Consider the following 22,902-nt stretch of genomic DNA (forward strand, 5'->3'; position numbering starts at 1 on the left):
TGGTGGTACAGGGGTTAAGAATCCACCTGCCAATGCAGGAGACAGGGGTTCGATCCCTGGTCCGGGAAGATCCCACAAGCCGCCGAGCAACTAAGCCCGTGCACCACAACTACTGAGCCTGCGCACCTAGGGCCTGTGCTCTGCAACAAGAGAAGCCACTGCAATGAGAAGCTCGCACACTGCAACAAAGAGTAGCCCCCGCTCGCTGCAACTATAGAAAGCCCGCATGCAGCAACAAAGACCAAATGCAGCCAGAAAATAAATTAATTAATTAATTTTTTAAAAAAATGCACCATGAGCTGTGTATGAGAATGTCTGTGGCATTGTTTTTCCTAACTGCCCAAACCCAGAAATGCCTCTGATACCTATTGTTAGCAAGCTGGATAAATACACGTGGAGTCTTATGGCTCACACCAACATGGGCACATCTGAAAACTGTAAGGTGATGCAAGAGTCTGAAGAATGCACAAGGTGTTCTTGAACAAGTGTTCAAAAAATGGGAAAACCTAACCTTGGTTCTTTAGGAGTGTACATGTAGGTGGTAAAACTACAAGAAAAGCAAAGTAATGATTATTTAAAAACAGAGGATGGTGGTTACTTCTTGGAGTGGGATAGGCAAGTGATAAGGGCCTGGCCCCGGGAAGGGTGGCAAGTCTCCTCCTGTTCAGAGTGGTGGTTACTCCAGGGTTCACTTTAGGATTATTGGTTAAAAGTACGTTTATGTTTGTGCACCTTTCTGCATGTGTGTTAAATTTCACAATCAAAGAAGACAATGATGAGTATTAGAAAGTCAGAGATTCAGGCAGTGCTTTCTTCTGGGAGACATCGAGTACCAAGTGGCCTCACAGCAAACAAAGAGGGGAGTGACAGCATTTTATTTTTTCTTTACCAAACTTTTTATCATAAGTACCCCTGACAGGTTGTTTGTTCTCTCTACAAATGGATTGTAGACCAGAGAAAGAACTGTGGCTGCCTTGGGATTGTATCATTAAGCGATGACTTTGGAAGCCAATACTTCCTTGTGGAATTTAGAGAAAAGAAATCAGAAACCAGAGGGATGGGGTGGCAGGTGACAAGTCTGAAAACAAAGGCTCCTCGTTGTTACTGGGCTAGTTCATCCTGGCTCTGTACCAGGTCAGGGTATGATTAGCCTGACAGGCATCATTAAATCCTCCAGAAACCCTCTGATGTACAGCTCTCATATCCCCCATTACATAGAAAGGCAAGTAAAGCAGGCAGGGCCTGGGTGACTTAAACCAAGGTCTTCATGACTTGAGGCTGACTCTTGTTATTCCCAGGCCATCTCCTGCTCTGTTCTTGGCCAGGGTTACCATTTGCACCTTTTGGTTGACTGAGGCTCATCATATAGACTTGTTAAAGGGGCAAGTGAAGAAATACTAAACAGGTCCATACTCTCATCATTCTCTTCACTCCCTGGAGTGAAGATCTCAACATGAACTTTCTAAGACTAAATGGCTGAAGCTTCTGAAAAATATCTTGCATGGACTTTGGAAGAAGAAGACAAATCCGAGCACAAGGAACATTTGGAACAAAGTAAACTATTAGGTGAAAATGGCCATCTGTGTTGTTACAATCCAGCAGCAAGAAGATGGAGCAGAGATGAATTGATTTGATTTGAGGGGTTCTTGCCTGTTTTGTGTAAGTGAAATTTAAGCCCCTTTGATCACAGTGTCCATCCATCCTTCCATCCATCGGGCCTAATAAGTGCTAGTTCGGGTGTTGAGGGTAAGATGATCAACTAGATTTCCTCTGCCTTTGGAAAAATTTTAATCTCATGAGGAATCTTTCCTTTTCTTTTCTTTTCTTTTTTTTTGGTCCTTGCCATTCTTGGTGATGGTCAAAGAGACTATAATTTGCCTACAGAATCATGTCATGTGTTCACATGAATTCAGCAATTGGAACTTTGAAATGAATTTATTTATTTATTTATAATGTTGATTTTTATTTTTGTCTGCATTGGGTCTTCGTTGCTGCATGCGGGCTTTCTCTAGTTGCGGCGAGCGGGGGCTACTCTTCGTTGCGGTGCGCAGGTTTCTCGTTGCAGTGGCTTCTCTTTTTGCGGAGCACGGGCTCTAGGTGCACAGGGTTTAGTAGTTGCAGCACATGGGCTCAGTAGTTGTGGCGTGCAGGCTTTTATAATTGTAGTGCGTGGGCCCAGTAGCTGTGGCATACGGGCTGTAGGGTGCTTGGGCTTCAGTAGTTGTGGCCCGCAGGCTCGGTAGTTGTGGTTCACGGGCTCTAGAGCGCAGGCTCAGTAGTTGTGGCACACGGGCTTAGTTGCTCCACGGCATGTGGGATCTTCCCGGACTGAGGATCAAACCCTTGTCCCCTGCATTGACAGGTGGATTCTTAACCACTGCACTACCAGGGAAGTCCCTGAAGTGAATTTTTATAAAAAATCTGCATTATGGAATACCTTTAGAGAAATGAAATTGTATTACTTTTCACTTGAAATTTGACTCTTAGGAATGCTGCTGAACAGAGATTCTAGACCAGCACTTCAGAGTTCAGGCTGTCTTGGATTTGAATGCTGGCTTTGCAGTTTGGGAGCTGTGTGATCCTGTACAAATTGTTGGCTCTCTCTGTCCCTGAGCCTTCTACCTGGGAAAATGACAGTTGTGAAAGTATCTGCCTCATGGGTATTAATGCTAAATGCTTTAAGACAGAGAAAGTACTGAGAAGGAAGGGTGCCTGGAGTGTGTCCACTGTCCTGGAAATCAGAGATCAGGGAATACAATCTGTGGGCCAAATCTGGCCCACTGCCTGTTGTTGTAAATAAAGTTTTATTGGAACACAGCCATGCCCATTCATTTACTTACTGTCTATGACTGCTTTTACACTATAACGGCAGAGTAGTTGTGACAGAGAGACCCTCTGGCCTGCAAAACCTTAAATATTTACTCTCTGCTTCTTTACAGAAAAAGTTTGTCAACCCTGCCATGTCTAAACGGTAACTATTGTAGCTCTACTAATAGTGTTGCCTTCACAAAGTGGTTTGTTTATTTGGGGACAGTGTAAATACCCGCTCAGGTCATTACTTACCATTTGATACACTTTACAGAGATGGGCTTCAGTTTTGATATTGCCCAGATTGCCACATCATCCAGATATATTTCAATGAAATTAAAGAGGGTTCTGTTTTAATGTTAACCTTCAAGAAAGAAATTCAGGGCCTCCCTGGTGGCGCAGTGGTTAAGAGTCCGCCTGCCGATGCAGGGGATACGGGTTCATGCCCCGGTCTGGGAGGATCCCATATGCCGCGGAGCGGCTGGGCCTGTGAGCCATGGCCGCTGGGCCTGCGCATCCGGAGCCTGTGCTCCGCAACGGGAGAGGCCACAACAGTGAGAGGCCCGCATACAGCAAAAAGAAAAAAAAAAAAAAAAAGAAAGAAATTCACATTTTCTCCCTTTTGAATGGGAAACGCAGTGCTATATTATCTACAGGTCACTGATAGTTTTGAACACCTTAACATGTGACAAAATTTCCCCCTCTGAAATTTATGTTTCCAGCGTCTAATTACATGGAACTTTCCTGAAGTGTGCTATAAATTTGCAGCACCCTGGTCTTGACTAATAGGCTCAAGTCTGTTATGGATCCAGGGAGAGCAGATGCTTATCTGAACCCCTTTGATCTCAAAATCTTCTAGAAACAGGCACTCTTAAGCCATTTCCACAGTTTCCTGGATTTTGGTCTGTCAGAACACCACCATAGATGTGTGCTATTTCCATTTCTTTTCTTAGCCAAAGCCAGGAAATGGGATGCTGTGGGGCTCTATTTTATCACTAATAGCATTGTGAACAATCATGTTGAGTCAGAAAAAGACTTCAAAAGTGATTCCTTTTAGGTTAATTTGAATTTGAGGCTAGTTCTCATTTAGCCAGCCTCCTTTGTCAATATGTCATCATTTGAACAGGATTATGGGAACCCAAGGAAATGCCCTTTTCCTGGTTGTTTCACTGGGGTGTGAAGAGCAGAGAGTTTAAAAATATGTCTCCAGTTCTGTACTGTGAAAGTGTTCGCTAAAGTGCTTGGGGCTGCCTGGTGTGACCTTACCCTGCTCTACGCATGTCATCTTGGTATAGGAGAAGCAGGGTCGTATCGTGGCCAAGAACCCAGGCTCTGGGTTTGAATACGAGTTCTGCTTTTGACTAGTTGTACAAGCTGCACAAATCACTTCACCGCTTTGTGGTTCTGTTTTCTTAACCATATAAAGTGGTGATAGTAATACCAACCTTATTGGTTTGTCTTGAGGAGTCAGTGACTTATTGTACAAACTTGTGACTGGCACACGGTCAGCACCCAGTGTCAGCTGTTATCACTGCCATCCCCCCACCCTCACCCCCAACAAGTTGTTGTTGTTACTTGTTGATGTGACTATGGTGGAGGCTGTGAGGTGACAGGAGATGATGGTGGAGCTCTGAGTTCTGCCCCGTCACCACCCGGCTATTGAACTAGAATGTATGTTGCTTGGCTTAGTTGGCTCATATGAAAATAAAATGAAGTGATGGAGAAAATGTGCACAAAGATGATTTGGGATAGCCAGTCCCTTTGAGACCAGGGGAAAGGGTAGTGGACCAGGAACCAGAAAGAGGGCGAAAGGAAGAAACAGGAACATCTGTTAACCCCTGGCTATGTGCCTAGCTCTGCCCAGATATTCTATACCTAAAGTCTCATTTAATCTCAGCAGTAGCCCAGGGAGAGAAGAATGCTTAATCCATGGTACAGATGGGTAAACTGAGGTTCACAGAGATTGGCTCATTTGTCCCAGCTCATGGCAGTGGAAAAGTGATTTGAACCCAGTTGTATTGGACTCAGATGCATTCTGCTGGGCCAGTTTCCAATTCTAGCATTGACTGTCTTCCTAATTATTGTCAAAATCACTGAACTCTGGTTTCTGCCTGGGTTTCTCCTCTGTGAATTAGGTCATTGACTGAGCATCAAAAGGAAGCTAAAAGAATGTACCCACCATGTCAATTATGGCCACCAGAACCAAGTAGGGGAGAGAGGCAAGCAATGGAAACTGTTCAGTGATAATACTGGGGTTTTGTCACTGTATAACTCTATAATTTAAACGTTATGTTCATTTTCTTAATTGTTGACAAGACTCTGCGCTCTTCGTGTAGTTTCTCTTTGGAAATGTTCATGTCAGCATATGTTTTGTTCATACATCAACCCTTAAATCAAAATGCTACATTTGACCACCTGACCGCCAATAAACTCAAGGAGGCTAGATGTCTTTGAACCTGGGTAGAGTGGCTGTTTCATGACCTTGGTGTGCCACCCTGGTTCCTTGAATACAGGAGTCTGATTCATCAGGTGAGCTCTCTTCTGCTCAGGCCGCCCTTGCTCAGACCCTGAAATAAGATGCCGTAGTTGGGGCTTCTCAGATCTTCTCTGGACTGTGCCCATGCAGAAGGCCGAGGGGTGTGTATTAAATCCTGTGCACCCTGGTGGAGAGTGTTTCAGAAGCAGAAATAAGCTCCACACCTCTCTGTGTCCTCATGTAGTTTGTTCCCTTCGTGCTTGAATAGGATTGCTTGTTGCCATCCCTTCTAAATACCCTGCGCTTCACAGAGGAGCAGGTGTCAGCAGACTTTCTTAGTAAAGGGATTAATGGCAAGTATTTTAGCCTTTGCCGGCCATCCATTCTGTGCTACAACGACTCAACTGCACAGTAGTAGCCTGAAAGTGGCCACAGACCATGGTATGACTTTGTTCCAGTAAAACTTTATTTACAAAAACAGGTACTAGGCTGAATTTGGCCTCGGGGCCCCAGTTTCCCCACTTCTGACTTAGAGCTACCCAGTGACTTAGCTTGATCAATTTTTTTCAGCCACGTATAAAGGAGCTACTCTTTCAGGCCCTGTCTTAGGTGCTGGGGATACAGTAAGGAGCCACAGTCTTGATGTAGTGGAGCTTCCAGTCTGCTAAAAAAGAAAAAAAAAAAAACTATTACTAATCAATTACACAGCCTGTGAGGGAGACCCAGGTCTGTATAGCTATGACTGTTGGCAAGCCCTCATCATGACGTTGATACCTACTTCACAGGGGTGTGAGGCCTCAGTGAGAGAAAGGCCACAGCAGGGCCTGGCACCAAGTTCACGCACCGTAAATGTGAACTAGTAGAAAGACATGAACTACAGAACATCCACTGTGTGGATGGAGTCTAGGGTTCAGGTCAGTGGAGGGTAAACTGAGGCCAGAGGATCCAGTCAGTATTACAAATGGGAGTTTGCTGCCACCCGGCCTCGTGATCATCTTGCACTGTGATCACAAAACAGGCTCTGGACCCAGCTTCTAGCAGACGCAGAAAGCTGATGGCGACCTTTGATGTGAGTCCTGTTGAATTATATCAACATCCTATTTCATCAATTCTGTAACTCTCATGTCTTCATATTTTTATTGAGATGTAATTGACATATAACATTATGTTAGTTTCAGGTGTATAACATAATGATTTGATCTATGTCTATATTGCAAAATAATCACCACAATAAATCTAGTTCACATCCATCACTACACATAGTTACAATGTTTTTCATTCATATTTTAACAACTCTAAAATTAGGACGCACCTTCCAGGTGATACTGTATCATTGCTTAATTAGCCACTTGTTGCTTTTACTAGTGGCATTTGAAATAATGGTGCATCTTACGATTGATGGTGGCATGGATATGAAGAAATCTAGGATTTATTGGTTACTTAAAATACACCAACTGCTGTGTTTGTTTGTTCCTTCATTCTCTTTTCACAAAGATTGGGCATCTACTATGTTCTGGGCAGTGTTTTTGTTGCTGGATATACAGAGTGAACAAAACAGGCAAAGGCTTTGCTGTTGTGGAATTATCCGGCTCTTGGAGGAGACAGACAGTAAATGCATCTGGGAAGGAAATAAACCAGGTGTGATGTAGATGGTTAATAGCAGCGGGAACAGCCTTAGATGGGGCGCTCAGGGTTGGCTCTCAGGAGATGAACTGAGATCTGAAGAATGAAAAGGAATCACCCATATGGAGTGGGGGTGGGAGTAGGGCAGGCATCGTAGGCAGAGGGAACAGAAAGGTGAGAAGGAAGGTGATGGTCAACAAGGGAGAGGGCAGAGAGAAGACGGGTTGCAGAGTTAGATCATGGAGGGCCTCATGGCCGTGGTGAGGAGTTTGGATTTTATTCTAAATGAAGTGAGAAACCACTGGATGATTTTGAGCTGGGCAGTGTCAGGGTTAGATTTATGTTTAAAAAGCTAAATGAGGGCCTCCCTGGTGGCGCAAGTGGTTGAGAGTCCGCCTGCCGATGCAGGGGATACGGGTTCGTGCCCCGGTCTGGGAGGATCCCATATGCCGCGGAGCGGCTGGGCCCGTGGGCCATGGCCGCTGAGCCTGCGCGTCCGGAGCCTGCGCGTCCGGAGCCTGTGCTCCGCAACGGGGGAGGCCACAGCAGTGAGAGGCCCGCATACCGCAAAAAAAAAAAAAAAAAAAAAAAGCTAAATGAGTTCTTTAGTCTTCAGAGAGACTTCCTCAGCTGATCATGTTTATGTCAGCTGCAGGAGAGGAACTGGGGGCCCAGGGATACAGAACTGGGTAGTAGAAAGGGATACCCAGACTCCCTCCCCACCTCACTGTGTGATCTTGGTTCAGTCACTTTCCCTCTGTGGACTTCATTTTCCTTATTTGTAAATGAAATAGAACTAGCGTCCTTTGAAACTCTTTGGAACCCCACAGAGTTCTCTGTGGTTCTTGGGTGACTTCCCCAGGATCCCCTTGTTGTAACTTCAGTGTCGTGCTTCTTCCTTAAAATCGTCTGTCATGAAGTCTTGCAGACAGCTACACCTTGAAAACGGTCCAGCCCCACTTCATTGCCCCGTCTTTGCCGTTTCACCCTCCTTATTGATGAGAGAGATGATGTGAATGACAGTCAACATCCAATCAGATAGAGCAAGTTTCATTTCTTATATTTAGGTCATAAAATTAGTTCCTTGACTCCCTCTGCCACCATCTTAATTATAGTGTAATGCTGTCTTACTCCCTGGTGGCTTCTAGATGCCAAGCTCCTTAAGTCCCTGGATTCTGGCCTTCAGGCTCTTGCTTTCCATCCCGACCTCCCACTTCCTGATGCTGTTGGGCAGGCCCTTCTGTCACCAGCTTGTCAGACCCGTGGCCCCTCCCAGGTCACACAGCCCATTGTGCCTAGTCCATGCTTAACCCAGAGCTGCTGACTCTATGTCTAGTGTTTTGGCCTCTTCACAATTTTTAGCCAAATTCCAGATTATCCTTCCTCCTAGAGCTGTCAAATTTGGGGCACTTGAACTTTTCTTCCACTTTCCCTTTTGCTCCACTTCACTCCAGCCACACACCGGGCAGAATCCCTTTGCAGGGGCTTTTCTCTGTGCCTGGAATGTTCTCCCCAGGTAGCCACCTGGCTTGCTTCCATCTTCAGGTTTTTCAATCAAATGCTTCCCTCTCAACGAGCCTGCCCTTTGACACCTATTCAAAACAGTGGTCAGTGGAGACCTCATTGAGAAATTTGTCATTCAAATATGAGTGAGTTGTTAGCAGCTGAAAGGCATTTGGTCCACGACCAGCCATGAATAGAGCAGTGAAAAAAATGTTCCAGGCAAAGGCCCTGGGGTAGTGTGATCATGGACCAGCCAAGAGGTCAGTATGGCTCAGCCTAAGGGCCAGAAAGTAGCAGTGGATGAGGCTGCAGAACAGGGAGGAGCCCACTGACACAGTCCTCATAGGAACCGGCTTCTCAAGTGTGATCAGCATTACTAAAACTGCAGGATCTCAGTCCCCATCCCATACCTCCTGGATCAGAATCTACAATTTAACAGGCTCCCCAGGTGATTTGCATACACGTTAAATGTGAGCAGCACAGTCATAAATCTTCTCCCATTTAGCATGACCTAATCCCCAGTTTTTTTCCACTGTCACTCTCCCTACCTTCCCCAATATGAAGCAGAAGGCCAGTGCTACCCCAGTGATTTTAAGCTTTTAAGGAAAAGTTAATAACTTTTCCTTATAAAAAATTTTGGGAAACCCTGAAGAAACCAGTCATTGGGCTAAACACTGAAACTTGGGCTTTCTGTTCTTAGTTCATTTTATATACTTCCCTAAAATTGGTTGATTCCTTGTTTTGGGGATGGGACTGGTTTTCCTCCCCTAGAGACTATCACATTCTGTCCATATGCTTTCCAATGTTCATTTGGGGGTGTGTGAACATTTTCAGTATAATTCCATATTTCTCGATTGCTGTACAGTTTTCATCTCTGCGTTGATCATCATGTTTTATAAAGGCTTTCTTTTTTCCTATATAACCAAAGCATTGAAAATATTTCGTTATTAACACACCGAAAAATGCAGTCAATGAGATGATTATCATCTAATGTTTTAATGATCACATTTTTAATCCAATTATGCATGTTTGAATCTTTCAAATTTTCTTTAATTAAAGATTGCCTCCTAGCACTGCTATCAGAAATAAGAAATTGAACAGAATCGAGCCAGATATAATTTAATGTTGAAAGGAAACTGCAAGGATAACTGGGCCGCTCTGGGTTTAATGGCTGGCCATGACTTTAAAGCCCTCATACAGAATTTTCTAATTGATAAGAAAAATTTAATCATCTCCTGATATACTCTGTTTGCATTCAAATAAGGTATTTCTTTTTCTAAATAAACCTCCCCTAACTGATTATTCATATTGTCGTTCAGAATGCTTGAAAATGAAAGAGTTGGGTGAAATGTAGACTACTTAATATAGTGTGTATTTAATATAAAAGTCATACATTATTCATAATTTTTGCAATTTGAATAACTTTGAATTTCGCATCCCTGTTTCTCATCTTTTTCTTTGATGAACAATTAATTATTAAAATATAATATTGTCTGCATACAGCACTGGGATACTTGAAAGTGGAATATGAGATTCATTCCTTTTCAGTTCTTTTAACTAGTAATGCACAGAACTTGCTTATTATGGTATAATGGAATGGATGGTAGGATAAGTAGAGTATCTCAAATATTTTTCTCAACTAGTTAAGTGTCTGGGATAGGAATGTTTCGAATTCAAATTACTAATTAGAATAAAAGTTGGAGGCAGAGTGTTCTGATCTGGATGGCTTTGGAGTCAACTGCCCTTTTATAATAGGATTCATTGAACAAGTATTTATCTGTGCTTATTCTATGCTAGACACTCTCCTAAGCCCTTAACTACTGTTAATTCATGTAATACTCTCCTGATAGGATAAACCTCCAGATGAGGTCATTATTATAATCCCATTTTACAGATGAGGAAATAGTGACAGAGAGGTTAAGTAACTTGTCTTAGGTCAGAGCTTTAAGTAGACCAGTTAGGATTCAACTCCAGGGACCTGGCTCTAGCAGTCCTTCCACTTTATAACATGGACATTTATTAAGATTTTCTTAGTGGGAGAGTTTAAGTTTTTAGCTGAAAAGTACATTCTTCCTTCCTCCCAGTGGCTGTACTCAGGAACACCCAGTCTTGGGTCCAGCCAGTTGAGTGCCTTGTGGCCTCTGTGAACTTTGTGGGCAGTGCCAGAAATACAGGGGTACCATTTCTAAAGTTACTTATAACAATTAAACATTATGAGCACCCCATTTGCCAGTGGAGCACTCCTATGGGACTGAGCAGGAAATGGAATTTGTAGAAAGATCAGCAAAAATCAACGTTCAAGTTGAACTTAGAAAAGTCATGGGAGAAAGAAAACAGCTTAGGAGTTAATTCTGTAACGTATGTTCATAAAATAAATTACCATTAGTGATGGGGACCCCTGAACATGTGGCATGCCCCACCCCCAGTTCTTGCTGTGGCTCTCAAGATGACTTTCTAACACTTGCCCCCCACCCTCCTATACTTGGCTTGCAATCAGGAGGGCACAATATGGCCCGATGGCTAAATCCATTCCACTGACTGTTTTTGTATGGCTCCTGAGCTAAGAATGGTTTTCACACGTGAACCCTAATTAAGCGAAATGTTCTTCCCGCCTTTCCCCTGCCCAAAAGAATTCCTTTCTTCTCCCTAGTAGATGTATATTTTTAAAATTGTCCTCAGTTATTAGCGTTTTGAACATTGTTAATAAGGTTGTGGAAGTGTGTTTATTATATAGGTACCTATGTAACAACTTTGATTTTGCCCCTTAGCCCTGCAAAACCTAAAATATTTACTATCTGGCACTTTACAGAAAACATTTGCTAGTCCCTGGCTTAAAACACAAAATAAGCTGGCTGGCTCTCAGCCCAGTGCTTGCCTTGATAAGTGAGGCCTTATAATGGACCAGAGATCACACTGGACCAAGTGCTTACCTTAATAAATCAGGGCTCACAAGGCACTGTGCTAAAGCCCCTCACATTTATTAGCTTGATTAATTGTCACAGCATCCCTGAGGGGTAAATAATCTCAGTATTCCTATTTTACAGGTAAGGGAAGTAGCTCAGAGAGGTTAAGATTTTTTTCTAAGGTCACACAGCTGTTAAATATCAGTTGATTCCGAAGGTCATGCTAGAGCTTTGACAAAGAAAACTCTAACCTGCAGTGCTCAGATTGACGGAGACTGTGTCAGACATGCTGTGCCTTTGAGGCATTAGTAGTCCAGTTAAAAAATAAAACACATGCACGAACATTCAAGGAAGTGCATGGCTATGTGAGATATATACATAGCTAGGTCTTGGTAGCTTAGAATCATAATAATACTAGTGGTAATAATACAAGTAATTAGAATGAGAATCATATTATCATTTATGAGATGCTTACTCTGTTCCAGGCTCTTTCTGAACCCCTTTCTTACACTGATTTATTTAATCTTCACAACAGCCTAGGAAGGTATAGTAACTAAGGTCATAACAGCTCACAGGTGGAGGAGTTGGGATTTGAATCCAGCAGGCCGAGAATCTCTGCTCGTTTCACCAATCCCTGTAAGGGATGGAGAAATGAGGTGTTGATGAGGTCTTCAGTGTTACGTGATATTTCCTGCTCCCAGCCGTACTGTTTCAGATCCTAAGTGGTGTCTTTGAAGAAAGAATCCCATCCCAGTCTCTGTTTTCTCCCTAAGTTTTTTACCTTGGGTCCATTACTTCTCTCTGATCTCCCATTTCCCTAGCTGTAAAATTAAAGAATTGGACTGAATTGGTGGTTTTCAAAGTGTCCCTGGGTTCCCAGCTCAGCTTCAGCCCCGGTGGCTGCACTTTGGCTGTTTGAGTTGCCTGGCTCCTATGTAAGATTTGGTTTGAAGAAAGGGTTCTTTGGTTCCCGAAGCCACTGACCTAGGGTGGTCTAAGCCCCTTTCAGGTCTCAGAATCCTGAGATCCAGTGGCGGTGATGGTGGTGGAATCAGCAGGTAGTGAAGCCCCTCCCTTTTTTGTCCCCCTCACCGACTCTACCCACCCCGCCACTGATCTGATTACACCTTCTAAGCAATTAAATCAGAACCTGCCTCTGAAGCCCTTGGGTTGATCCAGGACAGAGAAACCCTTCTGCATTTGTAGAATGGTCACACCTGCAGTTTCCATCCGTCCTTGCTGAATGCAAGAGCCCATACAAGAACTTACGTGAGTCCTGTTCCGGCTGAAACCATGTTCCTTTTTGAAATCCACCCACTTCAGATTGGTGGGGCAGGTGTTTCTCATTTATCTTTTTCTATAAAGCCACAGCCTCTTCCTCGAGTGGGTGCTTTAGATGGGGGCTTTGCTGCCTCGGGCTTACAGGGATTGTCTCGTCACTACCTGTCTGCATACAGCGTGCTTAGCTGCAACCCTAATATTGGGTCAGGCCCCTAGGGGAAGACTCTAAAGGTTTTCCGGTCCTTCAGTCTGGAGCCCTTGATCCTAAAGCAGGTTAGTGTGCTGCGGGGTTCACCTGCAGCATGATGGGGAAATGAAGGTGGTGATTTTGTGGTTCATGATGCCAGGGCCTGTGCACCTTCTATTGCCTGGGGCCTCTTGTTGACTATTTGCAGGGCCGAGGAAGTGCAGCAAGCAAAGGCCAAAACGGTTCCTCCTCTCAGCCAGGCATGCTTACAGAGATTTCCACCATCATTAGGCTGCTGGTAACCGGGTTAAATTAAAGCCCAGATCTGCCAGCGGGCGGAGGGGTGATTCTTTTATTTCCAGCCTTTTGTCCCGTGGAAACTGCTTTTGTCATTTTGATTATAGACCCCTATGATGCATGTATTAATTAATACTTAATCTTTCCCTTTAAAAAATGAACTGAAAACCTTTGTGAGAATCAGCCAAGGTTTCTGAGCCTCGTGAATAACTGCTGCCACTTTACTGTTCACTAGTGACCTTGGGCTTAGTGATTTCACCTCTCTGTGCCTTAAGTTCCACATCTGGAAAATTGGAGCATTAAAAGTAGATACTCCATAGGGTTGTAAAGTGAAAGGGTGTGGTGATGGCTTAAGAATAATGAAAGCCTGGATTCCAAACTCAACTACATGGTTGTATGTTCCAGCTCTGTAAATTGGGGATGGTAATACTTCATGGGACTATTTTAAGCATTAAATAAATCAATCTTTGTAAAGCTCTTAGAACAGTACCTGGCACATACAGTAAGTGCTGTTTAAATGTTTGCAACAGATGAGTACTCAGAAGAGTGCCTGACATATAATAAAAGCTAAATAAATATTAAGATTTATTCAACAAATCTCTACCAAAAGGAAATTACCATTTTCATTATTCTTTTTTTTTTTTTTCCGGTACGCGGGCCTCTCACTGTTGTGGCCTCTCCCGTTGCGGAGCACAGGCTCCGGACATGCAGGGTCAGCGGCCATGGCTCACAGGCCTAGCCGCTCCGCGGCATGTGGGATCCTCCTGGACCGGGGCACGAACCCACGTCCCCTGCGTTAGCAGGCGGACTCTCAACCACTGCACCACCAGGGAAGCCCCATTATTCTAATATAGTTGATTTCTGCTGGGTTTTTGCCTTAACCCCCAGTTACATAGACCTTTTGCGTCTAAGGATACACATTTGCCCAAATACGTACACTGCTTGTTCTGTATGAAGGAAAAGGAGGGAGGAGGCGTGAGGCTGGGAATAATATTCCTGGAAGTCACAGGAGTGTCCATGAAGTAACCTGGAGCCTTGAGGTCCCCGAGAAATGTCCAGGGGCGCATGGAGGAGGCCATAGGGGAGCTAAGGCAAGCCATTAGCAGGACTGTAATAGCCTTATTACATCCCCAACAGGAATGAGGTGGGCATTCCAGACTTAAATACAGGGCTAGACGTTTGAAGACCCAGGTAGAGACTAAAACTCTCTGATTTGTGAAAGAAGCTGGATGATCTACTGGGTCTGACTGAAAGTGTTATAGTATAGTGCCTAAACTCTGTTGCACTGCTGATTCCTGCCTCAGGACCTTTGCACATACTGTTCTCACAGCTTGAAATGCTCTTCTTTTCCTCTTTTGCCCCCACAGTTAAATATTCACCTAGTTTACTTTAGCTTCTTCAGCCTGAGTCAGAATTGTGCAAGTTCTGGTGTCAAGGTGCATGGGTTCATATCCCAGCTTTGCTATGTAAGAGCTAACCTCTTCTCTAACTTGTTTTCCTCGTAGAGTTATTGTGAGATATCATTGTTGGGTCCCAGCTTAAATGTCGTTTCTTCTACTTAAGGGAAGACCACTCCACTTTTGTAAAAAAAAAAAGCTTATTTTCAGGGCCATCAGTTTACAAGTTCAGGGTCGTGCCTTGATCTGAATAAGCCTTGGGTGAAACCATAATGAAACGTAACCAGCTTTGGAATTGTACTTTACCATTGGCTTACAGTTTTCTTTTCCTAATTAATCTCTCATGGGAGTCCCAAAGTTTGTTCGCCTGATTATTAGTTCATAAGGATTAGACGGAGAAGGGGTCTGTGATGAAACAAGATGGGGTATAACTGAATCACTTTGCTGTATACCTAAAACTAACAGAACATTGTAAATCAACTATATTTCAATAAAAAAAATTTTTTAATTAAAATCAACATTAAAAAGACTTAGTACAGAATATATATTAATATATAAAATATCTCATTAATGATTTTAATTTTGATTACATGTTGAAATAATATTTAAAATATAATGGGGACTTCTCTGGTGGTCCAGTGGTTAAGACTCCATGCTTCCAATGCAGGGGACGTGGGTTCGATCCCTGGTGGGGGAACTAAGATCCCACATGCCATGTGGCACGGCCAAAAAAAAAAAAAAGAAGGATTAAATAAAACGTATTATGGAAACTAAAAAATATATATATTGGAAAGGGGCAAGTTAAACAAAACCAAGTCTCTTTCTTTTCTGCAGGATTTAGTGACTTGACTCTGCTAGTGTTTTGTCTATTTCCTGGGGGAAGAGGGAGGGCCTGAAGTGTTGCCCAGTGCTGTTTACCATGGAACCCATTTTTCATGAAATGCAGTGCAGTACGATGTCTCAGAGCACACACACCCTGGGAAATGCTGCTTTGTTTTCCATGGCTCTCCCACCACCAAATGCTAGTGCTTCTCGGGATGTAAATAAACACAAGACTTGTGATGTGGCACCCGCATGCCGAGGGTTTTGACTGTGTGTCTGCAGCATAGAACGACTTACCACTGTGCTTTTCTTTTCCCTCTTCCCCCAAACAGAGAAGGAGACCTTTCTGGATCCTTTCGTCCTCCGGGACCTCCTGCCTGCATCCCTGGGCAGCTATTACCGGTACACAGGTTCTTTGACTACCCCACCGTGTAGCGAAATTGTGGAGTGGATAGTCTTCCGGACGCCTGTCCCCATCTCTTATCATCAGGTAGCTATTTGGCCCCCAAAGGGCCTCTGTTTTTACTTGTTTTGAGTTGACTTAACTATCTAACATTGCTAGACTATATCAGGATTATATAAGGATTTTTTTTTTTGGCATCCTTTGCTTCTCATTGATTCTTTTCGTTTTTTCCAAGAAACATGTTTTTGCACCCAAGAATTGTAAAATATAAAACATGGTTGCTGAGCCACAAATTAACTAGCTGAGGAGAACTGCAGGCATGAAATCAGATATCTTGTAAGTATTCAATCTTGAGGAGATAGTAGCTACCCTCTGTGATGACTCTGTGCCAGGAACTCTTTTCAGCTCTTTATATGTGTTAACTCACTTAATCTTCATGAACAACAGTCCTATGAGGTAGGTGCTATTTGTACCCCCGTGTTATAGAGGAGAGACAGCAGAAGTGTAGTGACTTGCCCAAGGTCACACAACCATTACCCAGCCATGGTGTCTGATCCCAAAGATCACGCTTGGAGCTGCTAAACCTCCCCTAAATTCAGAAAAGAGAAATTTGTATACCTGAAGAAATGAAAGAAAAAATACCATTGATTGAGCTCTTTTTGTGTAATAAGCATCTTACATCTCATCGACTTAGTTACAAAACAACATTGAGAATTGGGTATGTTGCACAAAGACGGAACACATAAGAACATCGTGGCAGGGACAGATTGCATAACGTGCCCAAAGATTCATGGTCAATGAAGGTTGAAGCCAGAAACCAAGCCCGGGTTTGTCTGATTCCAAACCCATGCTGCCGACCCCTACATGGAGCTGCTTCTCTCTGAGTGTGGCCTGGCAGATGTCATAGGGAGGTGGGTTTAGGCTGAGCACGTAACTGTGGGTAAGAATTTGGTGAAATGGGGATGAGGTTGGGGGCAATGTCAGCGGAAGAGGATCCACCAGGGGATGAAGGGCTTTGACATCACCTCATGAGGAATCATAGATGGAAGGGGAAATAGAGAGGATATGTCAGTCATCAAAAATGCAGCCTACACGGAGGTAGAAGGAGAGTAGATTTCTCCTCCATAATTTCAGAAAACAGAGCCAAGAACAACGGGTAGGATTTCTAAGGAAGTGGATTTGAGCCATTGACCGGGACTGTCTAAAAAATGGAACATTCCTATCAGAGCCATCCATGGAAATGCCTCCCCAGCATTGGACAGCTAGGGGTAAGGCTGATGTAGAGGGAAAGTGGACATTTTGAAATTATGTGAAAAATGTCAGTAATATAACTGAAGAGGACACAGGCAACAAGATTATGAACCTGGCTGGCTTGGGGAATAGTCCAAAGATTTTCCTAACAAGGGCAGAGAATATAGAAAAGGGAGTGGGGGAAATAGGATTGGATGATGTCCTGGCCAGGGCTGTTTGGGGTGTCAGAAACAGAAACCCACTTAAAGTAGCTTCAGTAGGGGAAATATTTGAAAGAAACCATAGTAGGGTCATCCTGAGCTGAAGTCATCATGACCAGGACTGTAACTAGTAAGTGAGGCACAAACTTTACTTTCTGCCTCTTAGGGGCCTCTCTCACATCTTGGAGCTTCTACCACGGCTTTGTGAATCTGTACTTTTGCAAACTTCTGGTTCCTTTTCTCTCCCAGTTTGAGTGTGGTTTTCTTTGGAGGGGATTGGAGCCCAATATGGTTACTCTAGTACCAGTTAACCTTTCAACTCAAGGGCCAGCTACCAACTGACAGTGGTCTGGGTCTGGAGTCAACTGTTCAGGAAGATAGATCCGAATAGACATTAGCCAACAGCACACTGGCTGGCCTTGGGTCAGTTGTCCATTTTTTAATAAATCAGCAGAGGTGCTGGCCATGTCCTGACACATTGGTGTTGCCACTCTGGGGGCGGTAAGTGGAGCAGGTTATCTAGAAGGAGCTCTGTGCAGGAGAGAGAGCCCACCAACAAAGGTGTAGGTAGTGTGGGACCAGGGGAAATAGATTCATTTGGCCTCCCTGCAGCTGGCAGACATTTTACCTTGAGCTTTTTTTCCTTTTGATTCCATCGTGATGAAAAAAGAAGGACTAGCATTATGGCTGCGGAACAGGATCTGCTGGCCTTAAGGAGATAAAGAAATATGAAACAAGTTTGCTTCCTAATGGTGAAGCCAGCCTTGTTTCATTAAAATAAAAGAAAATTGCAGCCCAAATATTTATATCCTCAAGGTTCGGGGAGGGGGGCGGGGGCAGGACTTTGAAAAGGGATCCTTTTTGTCGATGAAGATGAATGCTTTTGTCCTCAAAGATATAAAAGCTTGAGATAATGAGGTTAAAAAATTCAAGTTTGGCTTTTTTTTTTTTTAGGAGGCCCTGTGAAGGGGAGACATAGAGGGGTAATTGTTTAGTTGGGGCTGGGGGAGGGAAGAGAAGCATTAACACATACTGGGTTTTAAGGCAGTTTAGTGGGCCTAAACAAAAGGCAGATTTTTAGGCTTGGATGTCTTGTCAAGTATTTGTCAGTTAGAGGCGTTTTGACATTTGGGAACTGGATATATTCGAAAGTGCTTTGTTAACATTTTTTTATGCTTCTACTCTGCCACCCATACACTCAGAGAGAAATAATGGAAGAGTTTTTCTCCACGACTTCCAACGTATGACCTCTCTGTAGGTACTATTGTTTCAAGAAAAGAGTGAAGAAATAAATTAATCATAGTGGCTCCCCAGTTTCTTTACTCTAAACCATCTTAGATAATACTTCACTTGTATCAGGCACAGCTTCATGTATCCTTTTCTGTCTCCCAAAGGGACGAAACAGCTCATTTTCATGTGGCCAAACCGGTTCCTTGCTGGTGAGCTGAGTGGAGGTCACAGCTGTGTCAGCCCTCAGACAGGAAAGCATCAACCACCCAAGTATTATCGGTTCAGACCTCCCACCCTGACCCTGCCAACATGCTTTCTGAAGTTAGCACAGAATGTTCATTTCAGAAGGGCAAACGGCCAATTCAGAGAAGCCAAGAAGACACAATTCCACGTCTGCTTCTGTGAGAAAGAAAACATTCCTAGTCCTTCATCCTTCTTTTTCTCCAAAGGTTCTTCTCTTCCCTTACACCGTGTGGGTACCTGTCAGCAGTGAGAAGGAGGGCAGGTTCACCCTAAAATGCAGTGCTGAGCACAGACTGTTGACCAGTATGATGTGGATTTCTTTCAAGTCTTCTTGAGTAAATATGAGCAACTCCGTATTTTCCCTCTTTTGTGGGCCTCCTTGGGCATTCAAACCAGCCCCGCGGCTAGTGAGCGCTGACTCCGGCTTCTGTGATGATCTAGATCTGAATACGGTGTTGCTAATAGAATCACACCATTCCATTGGCTTGGTTGGTCAGCAGACAGCATGGCTGTGTGGCTCCAATAAAACATTGACCATAAATATCAGGCAAGAATCATGCCATGATTTTGTCACCCAAACAAAATGGCGGCACCCCCAGTCCTGCTGTAGGAGGTCAAAGGAGCAGGACTAGCACACTGAGACGGTTGCCTGTCTTGCATTCATGATCAGTCAGGGAACATGATGGTTTTTAGTCTGGTGTACTTGGATGTGTTTTATTCTAGAACAGTGGCTCTCAGATGGTAGCGCTTTGGCCATTGGGCACTATCCCAGCCTTCCCTTTCCAGGACTGTTGGCTTCTGTAGTTTTAAATATGACACTGCCTATAATTTTCCCTAGCATGAGTTTTATTTAAGTGCCTCTTGGAGGTGCTATCAAAAAGGAAATAAATATCAAAAAGGCTAGTTTACTTGCTTTATTTGCATGACTTTTTATTGAAGTTTATAGTTGATTTACAACATTGTGTTAGTTTCTGGTGTACAGCAAAGTGATTCAGTTATATATTTTTTCAGATTATTTTCCACTGTAGGTTATTATAAGATACTGAATATTATTCTCTGTGTTATACAGTAAATCCTTATTGCTTATCTATTTTATGTATAGTAGTTTGTATATGTTAATCCCATGCTCCTAATTTATCCTTCCCCCATGTCTCTTTCCTCTTTGGCAACCATAAGTTTGTTTTCTACATCTGTGAGTCTGTTTCTGCTTTGTATATATACTCATCTGTATTATTTTTTAGATTCCACATATAAGTCACATCATATAATAATTGTCTTTTTCTATCTGACTTACTTCATTTAGTATGATAATCTCTAGGTCCCTCCATGTTGTTGCATGGCTGAGTAATATTTCATCGTGTATATGTGTGGGGGGGGGGCACATCTTCTTAAACCAGTCTTCTATTGATGGGCATTTGGTTTGCTTCCAAGTCTTGGCTATTGTAAATAGTGCTACTTTGAACATTGGGGTGCATGTATCTTTTCAAATTACAGTTTTTGTCTTTTCTAGATATATGCCCAGGACTGGGATTGCTGGATCATATAGTAGCTCTATTTTTAGTTTTTTAAGGAACCTCCATACTCTTTTTCATAGCGGCTGCACCGATTTACATTCCCACCAACAGTGTAGAAGGGTTCCCTTTTCTCCACACCCTCTCCAGCATTTGTTATTTGTAGACTTTTTGATGATAGCCATTCTGACCAGTGTGAGGTGATACCTCATTGTGGTTTTAATTTGCATTTCTCTAATAATTAGCGATTTTGAGCATCTTTTCATGTGCCTGTTGGCTATCTGTATGTCTTCATTGGAGAAATGTATATTTGGGTCTTCTGCCCATTTTTTGATTGGGTTGTTTGTTTTTTTGATATTGAGTTGTATGAGCTGTTTGTATATTTTGGAAATTAACCCGTTGTCAGGTGCATCAATTGCAAATATTTTCTACCATTCCGTAGGTTGTCTTTTTGTTTTGTTGATGGTTTCCTTTGCTGAGCAAAAACTTTTTGGTTTGATTTGGTTCCATTTGTTTATTTTTGCTTTTATTGTTTTTGCCTTGGGAAACTGATCTAAGAAAACATTGCTACAATTTATGTCTGAAAATGCTTTACCTGTTTTCCCTTCCAGGAGTTTTATGGTGTCATGTCTTATATTTAGGTCTTTAAACCATTTTGAGTTTATTTTTGTGTATGGTGTGAGGGTGTGTTTTAACTTCATTGATTTACATGCAGCTGACCAGCTTTCCCAACACCACTTGCAAAAGAGACTGTCTTTTCCCCATTGTATATTTTTGCTGCCTTGGTTGTAGATTAATTGACCATAGGTGTGTGGGTTTATTTCTGGGCTCTCTATTCTGTTCCATTGATCCATACATCTGTTTTTGTGCCAGTACCACACTGTTTTGATTACTGTAGCTTTGTAATATTGTCTGAGGTCTGGGAGGGTTATGCCTCCAGTTTTGCTCTTTTTCCTCGGGTTTGCTTTGGCAATTCATGTTCATGTGTAGTTCCATGTAAATTTTAGGATTATTTGTTCTAGTTCTATGAAAAATGTCATGGATAATTTGATACGGATCACATTAAATCTGTAGATTGCTTTGGGTAATATGGCCATTTTAACAACATTACTTCTTCCAATCGAAGAGCATGGGATATCTTTTCATTTCTTTGGATCATCTTCACTTTTCTTTCTCAGTGTCTTATAGTTCTCAGCATATAGGTCTTTCACCTTCTTGGTTAGGTTTATTCCTAGGTATTTTATGTTATTTTGAGGCTGTTTTGAAAGAGATTCTTTTTTCTTTCTGGTATTTCATTGTTAGTGTAAAGAAATGCCACATATTTCTGTATATTAATCTTGTATCCTAGTACTTTTCTGAATTCATGTATTAGTTCTAATAGATTTTGTGTGGGATCTTTAAGGTGCATGCCTTTTTTTTAACCATTGTTGTCTCTTTCATAAAGAGTAGAGCAACTCTTTTGAATTAAGACTATGTTCCATATGGAGCCAAAATGTTCCATTCTTGGCTACCTTCTTCATCCAGATTACTCAACTACTCTGCTACTCTATGTCTCAGCTTTCATCTGTAAAATGGCAATGATAACAATACCTACTTTATGTAGTTTTCATAGAGATTAAATGATGGAATGTGTGTAGAATGCTTAGACTAGTGCCTGGCACCATAGGAAGTGTTCAGGAGATACCAGGTGGGTTTCTTTGTTGTTGCTTTTTGTTGTTGTTGCCAAAGCCACTAGGGCAGCACTGTCTAGTAGCAACTAAGCAAGCCACATCCATCGTTTTAAATTTTCTGGTAGCCACATTAAAGCATGTAAAGAGAAACAGGTGAAATTAATTTTAATAATATGTTTTATTTAACCTCATGTATCCAAAATATTATCATTTCACCATGTAGGGCTGGCCACATTTCTCACATTTATCTCAAGGCCTTAACAATTAATGAATCACTTAATTGAGAAAGTTTCTATTGCAACACTACATAACGAGCAGTGATTTGAATAAAGGCAGTTTTTTTAAATGGTGGGTGAAGATGCCATTTTTAATCCATAACAGGTAGCTTTCATTGTTAATTATGTTTAAATCCTCTTCTTTCTGTAGAAGGCCTTTCTTTAATTGCCTTCATGCAAATCTGTCTGTAGCTGCACGGGGAGGGCACAGCCTGTAGTTAGCTAGCTAGTCTCAGATTTTATTTTTGCAGCCATGGTTCAATAAGTAAAACTTTGGATGCTCCAGGCTATTGGGAATTTAATATTCCCTCATTATTAGCTTGTTTACTAATGAGGCAACCAAACAAGGCCTGACCTGTCATGTCTCAAATGTATGACGAAATTCATGTCCATGACCTTAGGTGTGACTTTACAGTCCTTAATGTTTACCCTGGAGTTTATTATTATTCATATAATGGACTCTGGTTTTGTTTAATTGCCATTCTATATCCATCCTATCAAATATTGTGCACATCAGCCTTTTAAGGGTTCATAATTATATTACTTTTGATATTCTCTCATTGCCCCCTTCAGCCATGATGGTCTCCTTCCCACATCTTATGGACCAGAGCTCTTGCTACACACAAACGGCATGAGTAGATTTCAACTTTCCTTTGATTCACACTGACAGATTAAAAACTAATTATTCTCTGTAATATTTTTACAATAAAAACTAAGTTGAAATGATTTATATACACTTCCAGCCAACACATTTGCAATTCAAGGTTAAAACTGTTCTTGAAACAGCACCAGTTAAAATGCAATTACAGCTCCCCAAGCAGG

General features: G+C 42.5%; 1 protein-coding gene across 3 annotated transcripts in view; it reads left to right on the forward strand.

Annotated features, from left to right (window-relative positions):
- PTPRG (protein tyrosine phosphatase receptor type G) overlaps window positions 1-22,902 on the forward strand; it is a 744,445-nt gene that overhangs the window by 574,858 nt on the left and 146,685 nt on the right. For all 3 annotated transcript variants that reach the window (XM_060111286.1, XM_060111288.1, XM_060111287.1), the window contains exon 7: window positions 15,630-15,787. In XM_060111286.1, coding sequence (XP_059967269.1) covers window positions 15,630-15,787 — 158 coding nt within the window. The remainder of the gene's footprint in view (window positions 1-15,629; window positions 15,788-22,902) is intronic.

The sequence above is a fragment of the Mesoplodon densirostris genome, chromosome 10 (genome assembly GCF_025265405.1).
Source record: "Mesoplodon densirostris isolate mMesDen1 chromosome 10, mMesDen1 primary haplotype, whole genome shotgun sequence".
Taxonomy (NCBI): Eukaryota; Metazoa; Chordata; class Mammalia; order Artiodactyla; family Ziphiidae; genus Mesoplodon; species Mesoplodon densirostris.